Source organism: Prionailurus viverrinus, chromosome D3 (genome assembly GCF_022837055.1).
Source record: "Prionailurus viverrinus isolate Anna chromosome D3, UM_Priviv_1.0, whole genome shotgun sequence".
Lineage (NCBI taxonomy): Eukaryota > Metazoa > Chordata > Mammalia > Carnivora > Felidae > Prionailurus > Prionailurus viverrinus.
The window spans coordinates 58,680,609-58,704,542 of NC_062572.1; the positions used below are offsets into that span (position 1 = coordinate 58,680,609).

General features: G+C 48.8%; 1 protein-coding gene across 3 annotated transcripts in view; it reads left to right on the forward strand.

Moving 5' to 3' along the window:
- Positions 1-8,119: 8,119 nt before the first annotated feature.
- MOCOS (molybdenum cofactor sulfurase) overlaps positions 8,120-23,934 on the forward strand; it is a 55,879-nt gene continuing 40,064 nt past the window's right edge. For all 3 annotated transcript variants that reach the window (XM_047826542.1, XM_047826543.1, XM_047826544.1), the window contains exons 1-6: positions 8,120-8,291; positions 14,221-14,310; positions 17,422-17,488; positions 18,393-19,034; positions 21,215-21,291; positions 23,632-23,831. In XM_047826542.1, coding sequence (XP_047682498.1) covers positions 8,150-8,291; positions 14,221-14,310; positions 17,422-17,488; positions 18,393-19,034; positions 21,215-21,291; positions 23,632-23,831 — 1,218 coding nt within the window. In that variant the 5' untranslated portion in view covers positions 8,120-8,149. The remainder of the gene's footprint in view (positions 8,292-14,220; positions 14,311-17,421; positions 17,489-18,392; positions 19,035-21,214; positions 21,292-23,631; positions 23,832-23,934) is intronic.

The following is a 23,934-nucleotide window of genomic DNA, read 5'->3' on the forward strand; positions in this document are numbered from 1 at the left end:
TGTCCAGGGAATGCCAGGCCTGCGAACCACTATGTACAAAGCCCGTGTGTTTCTCAAGGCACTCTAGGTGGGGGTTGGAGCCCGGATGGAAGGAATCAGAAGCGCCTTTGATCCTGGCTCACACTGGCAGCCATTGCGTCTGTTTCCCCTCACCTCTAAATGCAGATACTACCAGTGGATCAGTCTGACTTCAATTCGCCTATGTGTGAAAGAAAACGCCAAATGTTCTTTCTGGCTTTTGCAAAGTAGAAGTTTTCTCTCAAAAGGAATCAAGATAGGCAGACCGTGACAGACAGGGGGACTTCTCAACATGATGGGGGACATGGGCTCTTTTTCTTTGGGGTCCTCCATCCTCAATGTGAGGCTTCCTCACCAGCCAGGGTGGCTGCTTGGCCTCCTGCCGTGATCTTTTGCATTCGGGCCAACAGAAAGGAAAGGCTCATCCCGAGCTTGAAGAAAACTTCTTGGAAGTCCACACAGTTCTGCTTCATCTCCTTGGCCAGAATCTAGGCTTGTGGCCACACCTCAAGAGAAACTAGGAAATGAAATTTTCATTCCAGAGTCCTTGCGTTCAGCTAGGAATTGAGGTGTTTTATTTTGGAAGAAAGAACAGATGTTAGTCTCATTTTGCAAAAAGCAACTACTTTGTAGGGTTGTTTTGAGGATTAAATGAGCCAGTGCATGAAAAACGCTGGTTTAGCACTGGGGTATATATAATAAGACACCAACTATTAGGATTAAGTACATCTCAGCTCATGTCACCTCTGCAGAACCTTAATTCCCTTTTTTCAAGTATTTCTTTCTCTGAATGCCACCGTATTTTATTCTCATTGTCTTTTATGGCATTTCTCATGTCCTATCTTTTATTTACATATGTCTTATACTATATCAATTAGATTCTGCGGTAAGAAAGTTGGTCTCAAAATGATTTGGGGAATCATTAGATCACATAATTGAAAACAAATTTAGTAGTAGGACAAAGTTCAGGTGTAGTTTCATCAGGACACTCTTGCCCCTTTGTCTACTTCTTTCAGAGGACCTCTCCATGGGTCAGCATTCTTCCAAGGCTGCCCTCCCCCATGGATGAAAGCAGCCGTTAAAGTTACAGATTTCCTTGCTCGTTATCAAAGGGAATACATTTTTAAACATTAAGTCCCTAGCTTTGCTCAGCGGAACATCCTGAACTAAGCAGTGGGCAGGGGAAAACCGCACGTGGAGTGGCGTGGGCCTGCCCATCTGACGCTGCAAGAGCCATGAGATCACTCTGGGACTGAAGGCAGGGTTGGTCCCATCGGGACCTCATCCTGATCTGGCTGGGTGGTTTTTCCAAATCAAAATCAAGGGCAGTGGGCAGTGGGTAGGCAACCAATGAAATCCCACTATACAAGCCTACCAGAGCCTAAATACCTGGGCATTAGATTTGTTTCCTTGTTCTCCACAGCATCTAGCACAGTGCGTCTAGCAGTGTGTTGTTAAATATTTGCTACACTTAAGGGTGAGTAAATTTGACAACACAGATGGCTGGCTGGTGGAGGACGGATTCTCCAATGTAATCCACTAGTCAGTAAATAGCATGACTGGTATCAGATCCTTTCCCTGGCATAAAGGTGGCATAAAGGAGTAGGAGACAAAGAGCAGGAGAAAGGTGTCATCCAGAAGGGACCAAGAAGGAGGCAGGCTGGTCCAAACCCGCCCCTGAATGAACACAGAGAAGCTGAGCCCCCTGGAAAGCAGCCCTCAAGAAAATTCCCCCTCAGGGTCCACCCACCCTGTTGCTACTGTGGTCTCCCTAGTACTGGTGGGGTTTTGTTGTTTTGAATATTATGGATTTAGATATAATGGAGCTTTGTTCATGATTCCAAACTGCCCTTTTAGCTTCTATTCACAGAAAAGGTCTCCTTTCCCTCTAGGGGAGGGAGCTTCCTGAGGTTTCTGATCATTCTTTCCACTGCTTCCAAGTTGTTTCTCCCAGAACTTCTACAGTGCCAGGCTTTGGAGAAAAAGCTGCTCCATTTATTGTCTCTCTTAGTCCTGTTGTGTAGATGTCTGAGGATCTCGGTCAGCAGGTTCTAGTTGTTAAGGGGGGAATGCATTTCACTCTAGCAGGAAATAATAAGGTTACTCTCCCAACCAGATTTTGCCTCTGCAACACTCACCCTCCATCCTGACTACTTGGCAGGAAATTGGAGCCATCATAATTGCAGCCCCCAGACACCTTCAGGATCAACAGCCTTTGGGGATTAGCCAGCAGGAAAACCTCTACCCCTCATCAGCATTTAAGACTTGAATGGAGCTTGTAAAATGGAGCTCCCATCCCCACCAAGATAAAAGTGTCTCACTTCGGTCACCGCACATCCCCTAGCCAGCACATTCAATAATCTGATTGGCCCTTGTCCTAACTGGCCTGTCGGCCTAAGCACCCCAAGGTGCTGGCTGTCTCCCCACCTCTCTGACCAGTTAGCAGCATGGAGGCAGACACCACTTAAATGTTGCTATCCCCACGGCTCTGTCTCTCCCAGAACACTCCAGAGCCCCTGGGGTGACCTCTGCACAGGCCTCTTCTGTGAGTTGTGTCTTCAACCCCCGACACCGTCCTTCCTGAGTCTGGGCCCCAATCTCTACTTAGATGTCCTGAACCTCTTGTGTCCCTGTGCCTGATCCCCACCCCCTGCATCCACCAAGGCATCCACTCCAACACTGTTGGGTCACTCAGAGCCTGTCCTCCCTCAGTCCCCATTTTCCCTGAATTTCATCACCTCCTCAAGGGTCATCTGGACCCTCATTGCCCCTCACTAGGACTCCTGCCCAGACTCCCTACATGATCCTCAGTGCTGCTGGGGTGCCAGAAACACCTTTGACACAGCCACTGTCCTGTGGGCACTCCGTGGCATCTTCCTGTCCCTTCCGTCTGCAGAGTTTGGCTCGCTCCCTTTCCTCACTCCCCATCCCACCCCTTATCCCTGCACAACCATAGCCTGTGCTCCAGCCTCACTGAAGTTCCTGCTTCTGTAATTTTCGTGGCCTTTTCCTGTCTCCAGCACTTGCACCTGGAATACTGCCCTCCCTCTCTCGCTTTCTCTTCCAGGACTTCTGGAATCCCAGATTGGGGAGACTCTCTCCCTCGCAGACTTGACCTCTTTGGGAAGACCCCTTCTCTGGCACTGTGCATTGTGGAAGGGTGATCCAGCTGCGGCCCCATCTCCTTCCCTGTCCTGGGGCCTCCCAGGCATGCAGGCTGCTTTGTTGACTAATGTCTCCCCGGCTCCCCAGTGAACACTGGATGATGCCCCTGCCAAAGCCCAGCTTCACCTCTGGTGCCTCAAGCCTGGAGGTTGCAGGAGGTTGTAGCTGGTCCTCTGCCCCCAGTTCTTACCACCGCATCCAGCCTGGTCATGGCCATTAGATGGCCTGCCTAAATCACCTCTTGGGAGCACTTTCTTGCTCAAATATTTTCAGAATGAAATTCTAGTCCCTTTGGGTGACTTACCGCCTTCCAAAATCTGCCCTCAAGCCTACGTTGCCTTTTACTCCAACCACTATAAAACTTTAACTCTGAGAAGTACTTGTTGATCTTTTGCCCAGTGAATGAATGAAGAATATATGAATGCATGCCTTGGGCATAGTAGTGATTTCTAGAAATGGAATCTATTGCCAGGGGACGCTGGGGGTGGGGTCTTATAGAAGTCTGTTAACGTGGGAGCAAGTGTTTTTGGTAGATACCATCCTGAGTCGAAAACCAAGCTCAGTGAACTGGACCAGGGACAAAGCCTTGCCCAGGGGGAGAGATTTTAAGTACAAAATCAAGGCTCTCATGTCTGCCCAGTCTGGCCTTTAGGCACATATTTTTCACGGCTCCCAGGCGAGACAGGGCTGTAAGTAGGAGCCGAAGAGCTGTTTACCTATGAAGCTCTAAACTTTGGGCGCAGAAGCTAGCTTCTTGCGACCTCAACGTGGACTGGCTCAGGCTCCTCCAGGGCCCCAGGGCCAGTAGCTGGACCAGGTCAGACGAGGCAGTGGCAGCCCCACAGCACAGGACCCAGGAGCTCGTTGAGTGATGGACACGCGTAAGACATTCACCGGTGGGGGCAGGGTAAGAATGAGCAATCTGATTTCTGACAGCCTCTTTCTGGCAGGAGAGGCCTGAAGAATCTTGGTGAAATAAATCTGAGAGTGCCAATTAGAGGCTGAGCCTGCCAGTGTCCTCAGACCCCACTACTCTCCCTCCCTTTTTCACAGGCTTATTGCTATGGCCCAGGTCAAAGGCTTCCTCCTTTGGGGTGCTTTCCCTGAACTCCCTGGTTGCAAGTAGCCCGTTTTCTCTTCCCTGCAATTCTACACCTGCATCCTGGAGCAGTGGTAGGGAACTCAGGCCTCATGGCCTTGTGGCTGGCATTCGGTAGTTCATTTCCCTGCGTGTCTGTAGGTGAAAGTCCTTCCCATCCTCCTGAGCAAGCAGTGCTCTGGGAAGAGCCAGGAGCTTAAAGATGTTTCTTTCTTTTTGAGAGAGAGAGAGAGAGAGAGAGAGAGAGAGAGAGAGAGAGAGAGAGAGAAAGTGAGCAGGGGAGGCAGAGAGAGAGGGAAAGAGAATCCCAAGCAGACTCCACACTCAGTGCAGAACCCGACTCAGGGCTCAATCTCATGACCATGAGATCATGACCTGAGCCAAAATTGAGTCAGGCACTCAACCCCTTTAAAGATATTTCTTGACTGAATGGTAGTTCAGTGACTTTTAATGATCTTCAAGAGTTCTGCACTGTACATAAAAGGATACGATTAACAAAGTGAAAAGCCATCTATAGAATGGGAGAAAATATTGCCAATTATATACCTGACAAGGGGTTCGTATTCAGAAAATATAAAGAACTCCTACAACTTAACAATTAATTAAAAAAAAAACCCAATTGAAAAAATGAGCAAAAGGCTTGAATAAGCATTTCTCCAAAGAATACATACAAACGGCCAAAAAGCACAGGAAAAGATGCTCAACATCATTAATCATTAGGGAAGTGGACATTAAAACTGCAATGAGATACCACTTCACACCCAGTAGAATGCCTACTATAACAACAGCAACAACAAAAACAACAACAAGAACAACAACAGGAAACAAACGTTGGTGAGAATGAGGAGCAATGGGAACCCTCGTGCACTGTAGGAATGTAAAATGGTGCAGCTAATGGAAAACAGTATGGCGGCTCCTTGAAAATTAAAACTACAACTGCCACATGATCCAGCAATCCTACTTCTGGTTATAGACCCAAAAGTAGAGTCTCAAAAGAAGTATGTGTATATCCATGTTAAGAGCAGCATTATTCACCATAGCCAAGAAGTGGGAGTAATCCAAGTGTCCATCCATGGATGCACGGATAAAGAAAACGTGATATATACACACGATGGAACATTATTCCATCTTAAAAAGGAAAGCAATCCTGAAACACACCACAGCCTGGATGAATCTTGAGGACATTATGTAATTCAAATAAGCCAGTCACAAAAAGACAAATATTGTATGATTCCACTAATATGAGGTACTTAGAATCGCCAAATTCAAAGAGACGGAAAAGAATGGTGATTGCCAGGGGCCAGGGGAGGGGGGAAATGGGGAGTTTTTTTTTTAATGGAGACAGACTTTCAGTTTTTGCAAGATGGAAAAGGTTCTGGAGATTGGTTGCACATAATGTGAATATACTCAACACTACTGAACAAGTACACTGCAAAATGGCTAAGTCGGTAAATTTTTGTTATGTATATTTTACTACAATTAAAAATTAAAAAAAAAAAAGAGTTCTGCATTGAGTTGGCCCATTCAGATTATTCACTAGGCAGGCTTGCCCGAAAGCAGCACCCTAGTGGATTTGCGATTTGTTACTTGGCCACAGAACACCACGAGGAGAGAGGTAGGTACTCCTTACATTCCCAGGGAAATAAGGAAGGCCTTCGCTCCTCAGGGTGCAGTTCATGGACCGACTAACAACATCACCCAGGTTCCTTACAAACAAAGAAGTTCAGGCCCCAACTTAAACTTGAAGAATCAGAATCTGCATTTTGATAAAAGGCTTCCAGGCCACTCACGTAAGTTAATGCCTGACAAACGTGGCCTGGAGGAGATCCTCCCTGGGAAGTAGGGCAGTAAAGGAGGGGTGAGTGGCACACACACCATACGGTGTCTGGGACGACCAGCTCCCACCACCCTCCCAACTTAGATGTGGGGAGACTGAGACCCTGAGGACCAGAGAGGCTGCTGAACACATTTCACTGGTTGGGCTCTGGAGACTGACTTCACAGGTGCTGGCTTGTCCATTCTCTTCCAGTTGTGTGCTCTTGAGGAAGTTATTCTATGTCTTTGTGACTTAGCGTCTCCACCTGTAAGAGTCACCTCATCGACGTGCTGATTTAATTGTGGACCAATTAGTACAGGTCAAAGTGTACAGGTGCCCAGGGCAGTACCTGCTCGTATCATTGTTGCCAGAAGTCACATTGCAGGAAGGAGTGCTGTGGAGAGGGGTCAAGATGGCACCGGAGCCCAAAGTTCCAGGTACAAGTGTGGTCAGAAGGTATTCAGAAGAGGATGGGGGTGGAGTCAGTGAAGCCAATGAGCAAATTCGGGCATTCGTTCATGAATATGTTCAGTCCTTCCAGAACAAGTATGAATGCTTGTCCAGTAAAAACCTGGAGATCTGGCAGAGAGGAGGATGAGGCTACCTAAGCAGGGGGAACCCCAGGACTGGCTCTTATGGACGGGGAACCTCTGGCCAGGGCCATATAGACCCTCCACCCCCCGGTGCAACCTGGTATTGGGGGGCTGGGCTAGGAGGGGCAGGACTGTGCATGGCCTTCTGGCAGCTCTCTCAAGCTGGGCCCATCCACAGCCCTTGGGATGCTTTTCATACAGGCAGAGGTTGGGCCCAGGAGTCTGCAGTGCACATCATCAGGCATCCTAAGGCCCCGGAGACCCACGCACTGGGTGACAGTGGGCCTGGCTGTGGTGAACTTGTGTCATGGGCACCCTTTCCACCTCCTCCCACCATGGTATGCTTCGAAAGCCAGTGGTCCACCCCACCTTGGGCCGGTGGCCCCACTGGGCCCGCACCTGAGTCCCTTCACCTGGGTTGCCAGCACGTTGTCCCCCCTTCCACAGCAGGTTCTGCACTAAGCACCCCAACTTGGTTCCACACCAGGCACCTCGCCCAGGCCCCCCGTTACTTGGTCACCTTTCACTCCATGCTCCAAAGCGGGCCCCGACCCTGAGTTCTCTGTCGAGGGAGAGCGGGCCTCGATCCACCTGAGTTCTCCCTGTCGCGCACCTGGGCCCCATGTTGTGCACCTGTCCACTCGCCCTTACACCGGCTCTACACTTCCGACGCATGGGTTTGGCCTGCCGCTCAGTACTGAGACAATGGAGGCCTGAGACAGAGCAGCTCTGACGCCGGCACCCCGGATGCAGGCCCAAGGGCGGAGCGCCTCCGGCGCTAAGGCCCGAGTCGCATCTGAGCTACTGTTTTCGAACTTGCGCAGCCACGGAGACCAAATTAGCCAACCAACCTCCTGGATCCCCAATCTTTTTCGTCTTCCACCCTGTGCTCAGCCGCATTCTCAGACACACCGAGCACACAACCCAGTGGGGAGCAGCAAGGAGAACTCTCCTTGCAAACACCCCACAAGAGTCCTCCCCCGCCCCCCGCCACGGGGAGTGAGGGTCCCGGGTGCTATGCCGGGGTCAGGACCGGTAGAGTCAGGCGGGAGGATGCCCAGGTTTCAGGATGCCGAGCAGGAGAAAGCAATGCGTTACTTCTGCCACTAGCCTTTTCGTGGGACCGTAGATAAACGAGAGTTTCGTGTTCCAAGGGTCTTTGGGGGCATCTCCCTGGGCTCCCCTGGGAAGCTGTTTAAAGAGACAATGAAAGCGGGCACTTCCTTACCCCGCCCCAGGTGGGAAAAGGGCCGGAAAGAACTGCAACCCTGTGAGTCAGCTTCCCTGGGAGGCCGGGCCGCCGGGAGAGGCGCCACCCTGGGCAGCGGACCAGGTGCCCCTGGAGGGCGGGGAGGCGCGGCCGGGGCGCGGCGGGGGCGGAGTCGGGCGGGCCGGCCTCGGCATTTCCCCCCCCCCCCGCCCGGCGGCCGCTACGGCACGGGCTGGCGGGCCTGGGTCATGGCCGGCGGGGCGGCGCCGCGGGGGTCCGAGCTGCTGGCCTTCGCGCGGTTCCGGGACTCGAGCCCGCAGCCGCTCGCCTACGGCTATGGGCCGCGCAGCCTGCGGGACATGCGCGAGCGCGAATTCGGCCGCCTGGCAGGTGAGGCCAGCCGGGACACCTGTGCGGGGTGGGCAGGGAGGCCGTGGCGGGCACGCGTTTTCTGGCACTGGCGTGCAAGGCGCTTTTGCTTTAGGTGGGAGCAGCGTCACCTCATTTGGGATGTGTTTTGGATCGAAAGACCCGGAGGGACACGTCCGCGCGTCCCTGAGGTCCCACCTGCAGCCCAAGGCTTCTTGCTACCCTAGCTCCTTAGACTTCCCCGTGGTGCAGGACTAGCCTACTCCTTTCTCACCTGTGCTCCCTCTCTGCGGACCACGCTTAGGAGTTCTTTTGCCCTCGCCCGCCGCGACACTCCCGGCTCTCCCGGCTCTAAAGGTCCAGCTGGAGCCAGCGTTGCAAAATGCAGGAATGTGCAGCGGCCATGACTGTTCAGGTGCTCGCCTGCGGACAGGTGCAGTGCGTGGGCGGCGGGCGGCCAGTGCTCTGGCTGGGGACCGCGAGTCTGGGGGCGTGTGCGCTTGGGGCCGAGAGGCTACGGACACTAAGCTCATAAGCAGCTTTATTTTCGAAGCCCATTTTTCTCATTCGTGCCATCAGAACAATGCCTTCGAACTCTAGCTCGCTGGGCGTCTGGAATTAGCAAACCGTGAAGTTTGAGCTTTAAGTACATACAGGGCGAGCCTGTAACACGAGTATCGTGCCTGTAACACGAGCCAGGACACGAGTATCGATCGCGATCACATCATCCGTTTGATACCCGCAAGGCGGAACAGGCTGGTTAACTTTTAAACGAGCTCTATGTGGCCCTGTGGCCTTGCCAAGACGTCACAGCCGGGCGGGAGGGCTCCCGCACCGGGTCGGGAACCTTGCGTGAAGGTCTTCCTCGAGCCTTAGGACCGCGTGCCGGTTGAGCAGGGAGGGACCGCAGGTTAAGTGGGCATGGTCGTGGCGCCAGGATTTGAGGTGTATTCTGTCGCAATTAGCAACTGGTGACTGGTCCCTTGCTTGCGGCACAACAGCGGCCGCTGTGACTTAACGTTTCAGTAATAGGGTAGCTGATCGCAGCTCTTTTGAGTTATTTCCTCATGTTTGGGATAGTGACACTGTTTTCTGTTTGGGAGCTTTGAGGGCTGTGGCCTCCTCCTTGTGTGTCCCCTGTCTGTACTTCAGTAGGGAAGCCCGGGCGGGAGACGGGGGACCTTCTGGTGGCCTCTCTACTACCTCGCCATTCTTGCCAGTGACACATTCACCTGGAGGAGACAGCATCTCACCCTTCTGTTTCCACTTGCTGTCTCTGAAACGTTTTACTGTGTAAATTTCTACCCGTAGAAATAGACTGATACAACAAACACCCACAGGTGTGGAGGGAGAGAAGGAGGCTCCCCATTCTTTTGAAGTAAATCTCAGAGGCTGTTTTCTCGCAGTCCATAATTATTTCAGCACCACACCTGCTTAATCCCCTAATCCCTCCAGCTCTGATCCCTCACACCCATCACTGGCTGACCTCTCCCCTCAACGCTACCTTGGGAAAGCAGAGGTATGTTCTGGGCTCCCACTTGTTTTCCTTGTGTCCTTCAGAGAACGTTTACTTAAATGTAAAATTTAAATGTGGTAGCCAGATCCCAGGCTGCGCCTCAGAGCCCCTATAACATCTATCTTATCGTATTCTTTCTTTCTCTACCGGCTATCTAGTGCAAGTTCCTAGCATTTCCTCTACACTATAGGGTTGAAGTAGACTTTTGTGGATTAAACCCATCCCTCCCACCGTTGGAAGTCTTAGAACAACATATCCACTTGCTTTCTCTCCTAGGGCAGGGAAAAACAAACAAAACAAAGCAAAATAATGTAACTTTCACCTCCTGTTCTTTTCCCCTTCCTCCTTCCCCTCAGAGTTTTTGGGCAGGCTTGAGAGTTTATCTGGTTAAGTGGTAGCTCTAGATAATTACATGCTTAATCTTTAAGTGCTGAAATATTTTGCCTAACCAGTTGGAGGGGGATTCCCTTGTCTTGGTGAAGGGAGAGTATTGGGTTTTCAGATGTGGTTCAAGTGGTTCTTGAAGCCTTAGGGTGCTGCTGCATGGCCACTCACCCTGTGTGGAACTGAGAACTTAAAGAGCATGATCTAGAAGAGACCCTGGAATTTCCTTTCTTGAAGACCCAATACCAATGGGTTTTGGGGTCATTTGCCTCCTTCTAATAATAGCCAAGTCTTAGAGCGTCACTGTGTGCCAGGCACTAAACTGGGCTCTGTTATACCCACTCATTTAACCCTCATCCCATTTGCAGATGAAGGAACAGGGACCCAGAATGGCTAGTGGTGGAGGAGGATTCAGTCAGGTTGGTTGACTTGAATTCTGCACTGTTAACCACTGTGCTGGCCGATTGCATCTAAGATCTGATCTCTAGCTAATCTAACATGGCTGCCTTGTTTTGCAAAATTAACTACTGGACCAAAGGCCAAAGCAGCCTTCTCCCAAATGGCTTCCTGGCCCTGCAGAAGGCTGTGGGTAAGGCATGTGGTGCTCCCTGGGAGCCCCTCAGGTTTCACATGTGTACTGTGGCTTCACATGAGCATGTCCCTGATGGCTGGGCGGACCAAGGCCTTTCTTTTAGTGTGGTGCATTTGTATTTCTGAATTTTTGGTTAAAGAGAGCATTATTCTAACACTAAATTTTTGGACTAGGTAGTACATTTACACAGCACTCAGAAGGTGCCAAAGGAGGGTAAAGAATGCCCAGGGAGTCCTGCTCACTCCAGCTGTGGCCATGGTGACGGCCCCAGGGTCAGCTCCTGCTACTCGTGTCTGGTGTGCCTTTTGACTTGTGGTCTATATTTTTGTAAGTGTGTACTTTTTTTTTAATTACACAGTTGAGCTGTAACATTCATTATCTGACATAGTTTACATTTGTTTGTCTTTCTCTGTCACTATCATACCAGCTTCTCTCTTTTGTCTACTTTTGTGTCTCTTCCACTTAGAACAGTGCCTGGCACATGGTCAGTACTCAATAAACATATCTTGAACATCAAAATACAATAAACTAGGAAATCAAATGACCTCATAAAGGCTGTGTACAAAAAACCCACAGCTAATATCATACTTAATAGTAAAACACTGACAGCTTTACCCCTAAGAGCAGGAATAAGACAAGGATGTATGGACTCACCATTTCTACTCAACATTGTCATCAAGGTTCTAACCAGGACAGTTAGGCAAGAAAATGAAATAAAAGGCATCCAGATTGCAAGGGAAGAAGTGAAACGTCTCCATTGGCTGATGACACAATCTTGTATATGGAAAAACCTAAAGAATCCATATATAAAACTGTTAGAACTAAAAAACAAGTTCAGCAAGGTTATAGGATACAAGCTCAATACACAAACATCAACTTGATATCCAGATGCTAGCAAGAAAAGCTGTGAAAATGAAATAAAGGAAAGCATCAAAAAGAACAAAATACATAAGGAATAAACTTATGAAAGGAAGTAGAAGATTTATATACTGAAAACTACAAAATGTCATCCAAGGAAATAAAGGAAGACCTAAATAAATGGAAAGGCATCCTGTATTCATGAATTTGAAGACTAAATATTGTTAAGATGACAATATTCCCCAAACTGACCTATAGACTGATTGACATTCTGATCAAAGTCCCAGGTACTTTTTTGCAGCAATTGATAAATTGATTCTAAAATTCTTACAGAAATGCAAGGGACCCAGAATAGCCAAACCGACCTTGAAAGAGAACAAAGTTGAAGGACTCACATTTCCCGTAAAAGTAAAATAAGTAAAATGTATATAAAGTTACAATAATCAAAACAATGTGGTACAACTTTGGTGGTACCATTTCGTACAACTGGTACAAAAATAGATGTGTGGACTGATGAAGTAGAATTGTGAGTCCAGAAATAAACCCATATGTCTATGGTCAGTTGCTTTTTAACAGAAGGCCAGGACTATTCAGTAGAGGAAAGAGTAGTCTCTTCAACAAATAGTGTTGGGGTAGCTGGCATGCAAAAGAATGAAGGCAGACCCCTACTTCACACTGTATTAAAAAATGAACTAAAAATGGACGAAAGAGCTAAAAATATAAAACTCTTCGAAGAAAGCATAAGCAAAAATCATCAGGACCTTGGATTAGGCAATGGTTTCTTACGACACTAAAATCACAAGCAACAATAACAACAAAAATAGACAAATTGGACTTCATCAAAATTAAATACTTTTATGCTTCCATGGATACCAATAAGAAAGAATAACCCACCAAATGGGAGAAAAGAGATGTCCCCAAAAATCTTGCACATAGTCATGGTAGCATCGTTTATAACAGTCAAACAATGGAAGCAGCCCACATGTTTATCATTGGATGAATGGATAAACAAAAGTGGTACATCCATACAATGGAATACTATTCAGTCCTAAAAAGGAATGCAATGAGTATATCATGTACCTTGAAAATACAGATACATCTAAAAGTATTATGCTAAATGAAAGAAGCTAGACACAAAAGGCCACTTTTGCATGCTTCCATTTATATCAAATGCCCAGAATAGGCAAATCTGTAGAGACAGAGGTTCAATTAGCGGTTGCCAGGGGCTAGGGCTGAGTGGACTGGGGAGTGATTGGTAATGAGTATGTGCTCTCTTTTTGGGATGAATGAAAATGTTCTAAAATTAGATAGTGGTGATGGTTTATGAATCTGCTAAGTGTACCATTAAAAGGGTAAATTTTATGGTATGGGAATTATATCTCAAAAAAGATGTTATAAAAGAAACCAAAAAGGGGCACCTGGCTGGCTTACTCTGTTAAGTATCTGACTTCTGCTCGGGTCATGATCTCACAGTTCATGAGTTTGAGCCCCACTCTGTGGGCTCTTTGTTGACAGTGTGGAGCCTTCTTCAGATCCTCTGTCTTCCTCTCTCCCTGCCCTTCCCCCACCCCCTGCACTCTCTCTTTCTCTCTCAAAAGTAAATAAACATTAAAAAAAGAAGAAACCAAAAAATCTATTTTGCATAAAACAACAACAAAACCCATTTAAGTGAATGAAAGAAGGAATGAATCTATTCACATTGTATATTCTTGAAAAATGCATCTCAGAGTTTGCTCCATGTCTACTTATAAAGTACCAGTTGGAGGTGTAAGAATTCTTTATTTTAAACACATGTTCATGGACATTTAAGTCATTTCCAATCTCTTGCTATTGCAGACAATGCTGCACTAAATGTCCTCGTGTGCAGGCCAGTTCACAAATCATAGGTATTTTCCTAAAAGAGGAGTTGCTAGGTCAAAGAGGGTTTGCATTTTAAAGTGTGGACGATATTGCCAAATTGCTGTGCCTTAAGAAGTTGTATCACTGGAGCCTCCTATCCAGAGCCATGTACCAGCTGGCCCATGTTCCAGTACCCTTGCACACATGGTGAGTTATCCAGCCATCTGGTCTCCCTCATCTGATGGGAAAACCTTCGTAGCTCACTCTCATCTAAATTTGCCTGTCTCTGTTTATGAGAGAAGCTAGAAAGCACATTTACATTCCTGGTCATCTCCAAAGCTCTCCAAGCTGTTCTAGGGTTGAGGGCTATAGAATTCACTGTGGGAAAGCATAATCAGGGCTCGCCCACCAGGGAAGAGGCAAGGAAATCCCAGATAGGAAGTGAGTCATAATGTGAAATTGCTTTACTGTCATTAATCACAAGTGTCTGTTGGGCTCCTCCCTTGTGTGGGATGCTGTTCCAGGTTCATAAAAGAGCTGGTTAATCAGGAAGGCTTGCTTGGGGCTCTAAAGGTCATTCAGTATTGAAAGTGCAATCTTGCGTTGCCCATGCCTTGGATTAAGAAGCTCGTATCAAGAGGCTTGGAGAAAGCAGTGGCTTGGTGGTGCCCACTGCTCAAGCTCACACAAATCACATCTAGGTAAAATGAGTGTAATATCTCTGGAAAATAACCCCAGCTCGATTCTGTGTTTTCTTTCAGGAACCGTCTACCTTGACCATGCAGGAGCCACATTGTTCCCCCAGAGTCAGCTCACAAGCTTCACTAATGATCTCATGGAAAATGTTTATGGTAAAGAAAAACACACCCAAACCGACTTTTATATGAATGGTAGCCAACAACATTCAGCTGATCTATCTCTGCTTAATAAATATCAGATTTATTTAGGACAGTGCTGAATAGACCCCACGGGAGAAGGGTGTCAAGCAAGCACTCAGGTCCATCCCTATGATACATGTGCGGCCGGGATAGGAAGGATTGGCTCAGGGACACAAGGTTTACTTCCAGAAGAAGGGGTCAGTGTCAGAAGGGCACAGAAATACAAAGCTGCTGTGTTTGACAGAATGACTCTGTGCAGAGGGTGGGGTGGTGGGAAGGACATTCATTTATTCTTTCACTCCAGAAATGTGTGTTGAGCCACTTTGCTGTGGGGGGCACGGTGCGACAATGAAAACAGAGGAAGCACAGGCCCTGCCTTCGTGGACTGTGATCTGGTCAAGACAGGACCTTAATCAAGTGAGCTCCAAATAAATGTAAATGACCAACTATCTGAAGGGCTGTGAACAAAAGGCCCATGATACCATGGGGTCTGTGGTTGCAGAGTGACAGGGCTGGCAGTGTGAGTGTCAGAGAAAGCTGCCTTAGGAGAGGGGTGACTGGAGGATGAGCAGGGATTCACTTGGGCACGAGGAGAAGGGTATTCCAGACAGAGGTAGTAGCGTGAACCAAGATCCTTTAGTGGTTTCAGGAATTAGCCCCGGAGCACAGAGGAGGGGAGGAGGGTGGGGGAGACCTGAATGGAGAGGTAGGTAGGGGCATTGTAGGTACTCTGCAGAGTTTGGTGTTTATTCTAGAAACAATGGGCAGTCCTGGAGGACATTAATCAGCAGCACCGTGTGATGAGGAGATAAGCGTGGAAAGGGAGCTTGAACTAAAAACAGCTCTGGCTGTTAATGGTAATAGCAGCGAGCACCCTCTCCTGAACACTCACTATACACTTCAGGCACTGTTCCAAATGCTTGATCTCTTCTCTCTCCTTCCATTCTCCAGCCAAACGAGGGTACAGGTTCTGTTATCAAACAAGCTAAGGTACAGGTTCTGTCATCACTCCTGTTTTACAGGTGAGGGCCCAGGGAAGGGAGGCAGCTAACCAGAGGCCATACAGTCAGAAAGCGCTGGAGCTGGGAGAGTGGCTCTCCAGGCCAATGGGCTCCAGAGCACAAGCCCTTATCCCTTAGCAGACTGCCTCAGTTCATGACAATCCTATCATGCCACACTAAGGTCCTGGGCAGTCAGCAGATATTTAAATCTGGGGAGTCGTTTGTAGGGGAGATGTCACTGAGGGACCTTATCTTGATTTTACTCCATGATTTGCAAAGAGACCCACAAGTCTTCTTTAACTTTTGCAATTGTCCTAGCTGTGGGAAAGGTGCCGAGAGGTGACGATCTGTAGACTGTAGGTAGTGCTGATGGTGCTGAGCTAAAAACCAGGGTGGCGAGAGGAAGCAAGGGTAAGTACCACGTCCCTGGGTTACTAGTGCCTATGGAAAAGGAGCATTGGTGGCTTCAATGACCAGAAATCCAGTGTGACCAGACAGTATATATGAGAAAACAAACAAACGAACCCTAAAACAAAAAAGGTCAAGACTGTGTTAATGTGGTCTTGTGGTCCTGCTCCTGAGAAATGCTTGTGCCTCACCCCTGCACATTCGGCCCCTTGAGAGGTCTGTGTCCTCGTCTGGGGGCCATGTTTTGAGGAGGTAATGATACTATGGGTCACACTCATGGGGCATCCAAGGAGGGGAGGAGAACTAGAAATTGACAAGTGAAATTAGGAGACTTGGGGCGCCTGGGTGGCTCAGTCGTTTAAGCATCCAACTCTTGATTTCAGCTCAGGTCATGATCTCATGGTTCATGAGATCAAGTCCCGTGTGGGACTCTGCACTGTCAGCATGACACCTGCTTGGGATTCTCTCTCTCTCTCTCTCTCTCTCTTTCTCTCTCTCTCTCTCTCTCTCCCTCTCTCCCTCTCTCCCTCTCTCCCTCTCTCCCTCTCCTGCTTGCTCTCTCTCTGTCTCTCAAAATAAATTAAACATTTAAGCAAATCTTAAAAAAAAGAAATTAGGAGAGACTCTAGCCTTGAGAATGGGCTAAGGGGAGATGTGATGGTCCCTTTCATATATTTGGAGGAGATAGATGTGTTTCTGCGGGAATGATGCCGGTAGCAGGGGTGTGAATGCAGGGCAACAGATGGGGACTTAGATTAAGTGGCATTCATGGCCCTGTCTCATGGTTGGGGGCAGGGCAGGCGGCAGGGGGCGGGGAGAAAGGGCAGCCTCCTGAGGTTGTGTACTTGGTTCCCTGGAGTTAATTATCAGAACCACCTGTCAGGGAACTTGTAGAAAAGGTTCTTGCATTGGTCTGGCTGCCTGAGAGCTGACTTCCAGCTCCAGAATGTTCTTCCCCGATCCCATCTTGCTTTACTAGTTGGGGGCGGAGGTTGGTTGGTTGGTTTAAAAAAATTGAATTATATTTTACATATCATAAAATTCATCTATTTCAAATGTACCATTTAGCGATTTTTAGTAACTTTACCAAGTGGTGCAACTATCATTATAAATCACTTAGAACATTTTCATTCCCCCACTAAGATCTCTGATGCCTATTTATAGTTAATCCCTGTTGCCCCCTCAGTCCCAGGCAACCACTAAATCCATTACTTTCTGAATCTCTCTCTGTACAGTTGCCTTTGCTGGACATTTCATATAAATGGAATTGTATACTGTGTGACGCCTTGTGTCTGGTATCTTTCAGTGAACATGTTTTTGTGGTTCATTCATGACCTAGCCAGCGGGTTCCTTTTTATTGTGACTACTTTCCCATTGTGTGGATAGATCACATTTTGCCCATCTGCTCATCAGCTATCTGCTGTCTGCTCACGATGGACATTCATGTTGTCCCCAGGATTTGGCTTTACCAACAAACCTGCCTGTGAGCATTTCTGTGCATGACTCTTCGTGTGGATGTATGTTTTCACCTCCCTTGAGTGTATGGGAGGGGCATCGCTGGGTCAGACAGTGGTTGTATGCTTAACTCTTTGAGAAACTGAGGGAGAGGATTGGGAGGAACACAAGAAGAGAGACACAAGTAGTGGCCTGATGGCCTTTCTCTGTAACCTGCCAGGTAACCCTCACAGCCAGAACATCAGCAGCAAGCTCACCCATGACACCGTGGAGCACGTACGCTACAGGTGAGTGGCAAAGGTGCCAGCCTGAGCGGGCGCCCCCAGGTGGCTGGGCTGCTTTCCTACCACTTACCGCCTCCCACAAAGGTTCTGAGCTGGTTTCGGGAAGATCACGGTCAGCTAAATGGTCAAGTGCACAATGATGAACATCAGGGGCAGAGGATGGGAAGGTGAGAGACAGTGGGTGCGGAGCAAGGTGGAGCCGAAGTGCAGGTGGGTGGCCCTGAGGTGCTCACGGCCGTCTCAGGTGGCTTCGGGCCGGTGCCAGGGTGCCCGGGGGCCAGAGTGACAAGGAGCGACCACTTTCCAAGTCTCACCTTCAGAGAGAAGAAAAACATTCAGTCTGGGCTTTCCTTTCGCATTTCATTAGGCGCCTTGTTTTACTCATCCCCAGCCCACCCAACCTTTTTACGAGTATGCGCGCCTCGGACAGCTCTTTATGTTTTTCCACAGGTGAATAATTAGTTTTCATAAGTAATTTCCGGGGGGTGCCTAACGTTCCTTCAATTCCTGTAATTTCAAGTCATTTCCAACTGGAAAGTGGTGCTGGGCTGCCATGTATGAAAAGTGCTGCGAAACAAGTTGGTGACCTACCACTTGCCGTGGCGGAGACAGAGAGCTGACCGGGGAGAGAGTGTGTCCTGGGATTACGATCATCGTGGGTTTTTGCCTTGTCCTAGGAGGGTGCGGACTTGGGAGGCGGGAGGTGCTTTTGCCAGTTTGAACCTGCTCGTCAGCTCTTCCTGTGGCCCGCTTGGCCCCTGCCCTAACTCCGCGAGGGTGGCCAAGCCGGTGTGGGTCTTCTAGATGTGAAGGTAGAGAGATGTCACATTCAGTAGAAACGCAGCTACCACTGGACGTTTAACACTAGTGAGACCAAGGAGTTGGCATGATACTGTGCTTCTTCCAGGATTTTGGAGCACTTCCACACCTCCACAGAGGACTACAGCGTGATTTTCACGGCAGGGAGCACGGCTGCTCTTAAACTGGTGGCAGAGGCCTTCCCGTGGGTGTCCCCGGGCCCGGAGAGCAACGGGAGTCGGTTCTGTTACCTCACCGACAGCCACACATCCGTGGTGGGCATGAGGAAGGTCACCACGGCCATGAACGTCACTTCCATCCCAGTCAGGCCGGAGGACGTGTGCGCGGCGGAGACACGGGGCACTGCTGCCAGTGACCCTGACTGCCAGCTCCCGCACCTCTTTTGTTACCCTGCTCAGAGTAACTTTTCCGGAACCAGATACCCCCTGTCCTGGATAGGAGAGGTCAAGGCCGGGCGGATGTGCCCCATGAGCGTGCCTGGGAAGTGGTTCGTGTTGCTTGACGCGGCCTCCTACGTGAGCACCTCACCTTTGGACCTGTCGGTTCACCAGGCCGACTTTGTCCCCCTCTCCTTCTATAAGATCTTTGGATTCCCCACTGGCCTGGGCGCTCTGCTGGTGAATAATCGTGTGGCTCCTCTGCTGAGGAAAACCTACTTTGGAGGAGGCACGGCCGCTGCGTACCTTGCAGGAGAAGACTTCTATATCCCAAGACAGTCGGTGGCTGAAAGGTAACTCGCCATGGGGATGGCTGGCTGGAGTTCAGCCAGGCAGGGGTCCGGCATGTGTCCCCTATTAGGATCATGCAAGGGACTGGGCTCGGCCACCAGGTTAGGGGGTTTGGAGGCAGGAACGGAGGCAGAGGTCGGCTGGAGGGTGCCCCAGGCAGCTCAGTGAACTGGGCCCCCGTGTGCGGGCTTGTCCAGAGCTGTGAGAGGACAAGGGCTGCAAGCGGAGGCCGTGAAGGGCTCTCAGGAGGGTAAGGAGGGTCGGCCACCGGGCCTTTCCCCAGAGCACAGGCAAGAGGTGCCGCAGTTTATCAAAGTGGTCTTTTAAAAAGATGACATCTTCTGGAACAAGTGTGCATGCATGTTGATGGCACAGCTGGTTTTCAGCAGCTGGAATCTGCTCAGCTTGGTGGCTGGTTGGCAAGAAGAATTAGTTCATTCAGAAGCCACCAGATATGTGGGGTGCTGTGAGCAGGCTCTGTGAGCCCTGTGAGTGACAAAGGGAAGTTTGGGGGCAGGGAGCTACTTGCCTGCAAGTGGCAGAGGCCTCTGCCCGGGTTTGCTGGTGTATGCATCTTCCTCAGGCTGCGGGGCACAGGGTGCGGGGCAGGCCGAGGAGCTCTCCCACAGGGTGATGGCTGGGACCCATGAGGTCAAATGCGTGAGAGGATGAAAGTGACAGCTGACCCAGGGTTCTGCTGGGTCCAACAGCGGGTAATACCATGGGATTGGGCCAGGGGGCTAGTGACCCTGCTGGTGCCTGAGAAGACCCGGAGCCTGGATGGGAAGGAGGTCAGATCCCCCATAGACCCAGGTGGAGACTCAGGGTTCTGCGGATGGGGGCTTGTCCCTACCGGTAGAGTCACGGGTCAGATCTGTGGGCCCCAGAGCTGGATTGCTGGCGAGTAAATCCTGGCTTCACCACGCATCAGCAGCAGTGGGGACAGGGGTGTATGACTTGATCTCTGCACCTAGTTTTCCCTATAAAGTGGGTTTCTGAAAGCCTACGATTATTGAGAGCTCATACAGGTGAAGTGCCCAGATAGAGTTGGCGTCAGTGGGGCTATTTGGTGTCTCTTTTATTTCGGACTTCTCCATAGCTGGGGGATTCTGGAACAGGAACTCTGCTGTAAGACATTTTGTATCCGGGTGTGATAACGTAGTGAGTAGTATAACCAAGTGGGAAGAGAATGACAGGCACAGCATCACATAAATTAAAGGCAGATCACAATGACAACTCAAACTTTATGGAGCCAATAGGAACGTGTGGAGGCCAGAAGTGGGGCAGTGCCTACCGGGCAGGATGGAGGCGGCCTGAGCTGGACCAGACCTCTGGTCTTCGACTGGGTGGGTTGCCTCACGGCAGGTGCTGCACCAAGATTCCTAGAAAGCGGAATGGTTATTCACCACTAGAAGTCTCATTTTTTTCTAGTGGACTTAGGACTAGAACTCAAGAGATTTAATACCCAAACCAAATATGTTTTGAACATGTACCCCGACCATGTTCTTAATTGTTTGCTAACCCAAGAATGTACAACCTTTGATGGAAACAAACAGACAAACAAACCCTTCCTTTTTTCCAAGAGTCTATTGATTATTGGTTAATGAATAATTATTTACTATATATCGATAACTTAATTCATTATTAGCTAACAATGTTTAATTTATTAGAGATTATTATTAATTCACTGGTGATTAATCAGTTAGTAATTGATTCATTATTGACTAATTCATTATCATTATTATTTTTTAAAGTTTTTAATATTTATTTTGAGAGACAAAGAGTGCAAGCAGGGGAGGGGTGGAGGGAGAGAGAGAACAGAGAGAGAGAGAGAGAGAGAGAGAGAGAGAGAGAGAGAGAATCTCAAGCAGCCTCTGCACTGTCAACACAGAGCCTGATGTGGGGCTTGAACTCACGACTGTGAGATCATGATCTGAGCTGAAATCAAGAGTTAGACGCTGAACTGACTGAGTCACCCAGGCACCTCTTATTATCATTATTAATTCATAGTTAATTCATTAATTGTTGAGTCATATAGCTAATTCATAATACATTAGTTTTATAAGGAAATTAAGATTGCAGTAACAGGGTTCTGAGCAAATCCTCTCCCTAGAATATTAAACTACAAAGCACAATATTTCCTTCCATTGAAAGCTTCGGCTTGCTTTGTTCACTGTTACAGGTTTGAAGATGGCACCATCTCGTTCCTTGACGTGATAGCACTAAAACACGGGTTTGATGCCCTAGAGCGCCTCACAGGTCAGTGGATCCTTTTATCCAGTTGCTCCCGTTGCCTGTGTCCTTGAGGGTGCCTGTGTCCTTGAGGGTGTCCCGGCACGGGTGTGATTTAGATAAGGACCCAGGGGCTGTGCGAGGGGCTGGCACAGGGCAGCTGTACAGCGAATGCAGTTGAAGCTAATTCTGAAGAATTTCGGAATGACTTCCGAGGCAAGAGCAAGAGACTGCACCACATTTTTTTTTTTTAAATTTTTGTCAGTTAAAAGAACATTTTAACCAGAAAGAGACGTTCCAAATCAGGAGATTAGTCGCTTCACAGAAGCAGAAGACCCACCCTTGGTCCCTGGTCTGGGAATGGTTACAGATCCTGAGACCTTATTCTGCTGTTACCTTGCTGGGTCCTCCCTCCTGTCTCAGGGGGCGGGGGGGACTGTGTGATGAAGAGCTAACACTCAGAGAAGTTAAGTGCCTTCTCCAGGGCCAGGGACCTCGTAGCTGGGAGGGTTGGCCTAGGCCGTAATAATGCCTAACCCCGAGCCCCTGTCTCTGCTGCTGGGCTTTGTAGTGATGCATGTTGTCTGTCCTGGCAAGTATTTGGGGTGTTGGGCAGGTGGGGGACACTCACTGTGGGCTGACACACACACAGATGCCACCCCGCATCGTGTGGGGCCTGACACAAACACATAGGACTAGAAGAACCTATGCCTCATGAGGCAGGCACCCGCCCTCCGTCATGCTCCTGGGCACTCCTCCAGAGGCTGAGCTTCTAGAGCTGGGTGGTGCTGCTTGCACCCTCCATATGGAGGTGGGGTGGTGGTGAGCCAGGGGTGTGGCTTAAAGATTAGGCAGTTCTTCCTTTCTCTCCTTTGTCACAGTAACAGGACCTTGCAGGTTCTCAGCCTGAGCCCAATATGGGGCGGGCGCGGAGGGAATGGACAGGCTTCACGGGAGAGGAGGGTGGCACTGATGGTAATACAGGGAAGTGAACAGACAGCATCCAGGACAAAGAGGAGATAATAAAAACAAGCACTGAGAAATGAGCACTATCCCCAGAAAGATATTAATAGATGGCCGAACAGCAAGATACAGGTCTGATAGCTCCAGGGGTGCCTCGGAAAGCAGACTGACAATACCTGGTCCGTAATAAGGCAAACCCCTGATTGTTCCTACCTCATTGCTCCTTTGAAAAAATGTGTAGTGAAGTACACATAACATAAAATGAATCACTGTAGAAAATTTAGTGTGCATTTCCGTGGCATTAAGCACGTTTACATTGTTATGCAGCCATCTACCACTGACCATCCTTGGGACTTTTACATCATCCCAAACTGAAACCCACTACACAGTAACTCCCCACTTCCCCTCCCTCCCAGACCCAAGTAATCTCCATTCTTTCTGTCTCTATAAATTTGCCTCTTTTAGGCACTTAGATAAGAGGCATAATACAATATTTGTCCTATTGTATCTGGCTTCTTTTACATAATGTTTTCAAGGTTCACCCATGTTGTAACATGTATCCTTAATTGATCTGGATCCTATTAAAATGATTTACACATTGAGGGTGCCTGGGTGGTTCAGTTGGTTGAGCATCTGACTCTTGATTTTGGCCCAGGTCATGACCTCAGGGTCGTGGGTTTGAAATACGTGCTGGGCTCTGTGCTGAGGGTGGAGCCTGCTTGAGATTCTCTCTCTCTCCCTCTACCCCTCTCCCGTTTGAGCTCTCTCTCTCTCTCTCTCTCTCTCTCTCTCTCAAAAAATGATTCAAATGTTAAAGATACAGCAAAAAAAGAGATACTTTTAAAGATAAGGTGGTACTTTTTTGCCATTTGTAACCCAAGGGTCTAAATTCTCCGAATGCTTAAGTGGCATTATTAGAGAAAGAAAACAAAGAGGATGACAGGAATTCCTATGGAAGATTCCACGGAAACAGCAACAGTAAGGTGTTGTTCAGTCCCCCAGACCTACACATTAACCATATGGACACTACCACACCGTATTTACCCATACTTACAATTGTTAATCTGAGGTCCAGCTTTGCCGGTTAGAATGATCTTGTGTTCTTAAAAATGACTGAGTGGGGGCGCCTGGGTGGCGCAGTCGGTTAAGCGTCCGACTTCAGCCAGGTCGCGATCTCGCGGTCCGGGAGTTCGAGCCCCGCGTCGGGCTCTGGGCTGATGGCTCAGAGCCTGGAGCCTGTTTCAGATTCTGTGTCTCCCTCTCTCTGCCCCTCCCCCGTTCATGCTCTGTCTCTCTCTGTCCCAAAAATAAATAAACGTTGAAAAAAAAAATTAAAAAAAAATGACTGAGTGAATTACGTGGAAAGTTCATGATTCTGTCTGACATTTCACAATCGCTTTCGAGGTGGAATGGAGAATATAAAGCAGCACACCTTTACCTTGGCTCAGTACACCTACACTGCCCTGTGTGCTCTCCGGTACCCCAATGGAGCCCCTGTGGTGCGGATTTACAGCGACTCTGAATTCAGCAGTCCAGAGGTGCAGGGTCCTGTCATCAATTTTAATGTTCTCGACCACAGTGGGAACATTATTGGTTATTCCCAGGTGGGTTTTCTCCTTCCCTTCCCTTCCCTTCCCTTCCCTTCCCTTCCCTTCCCTTCCCTTCCCTTCCCTTCCCTTCCCTTCCCTTCCCTTCATAATGTATTGA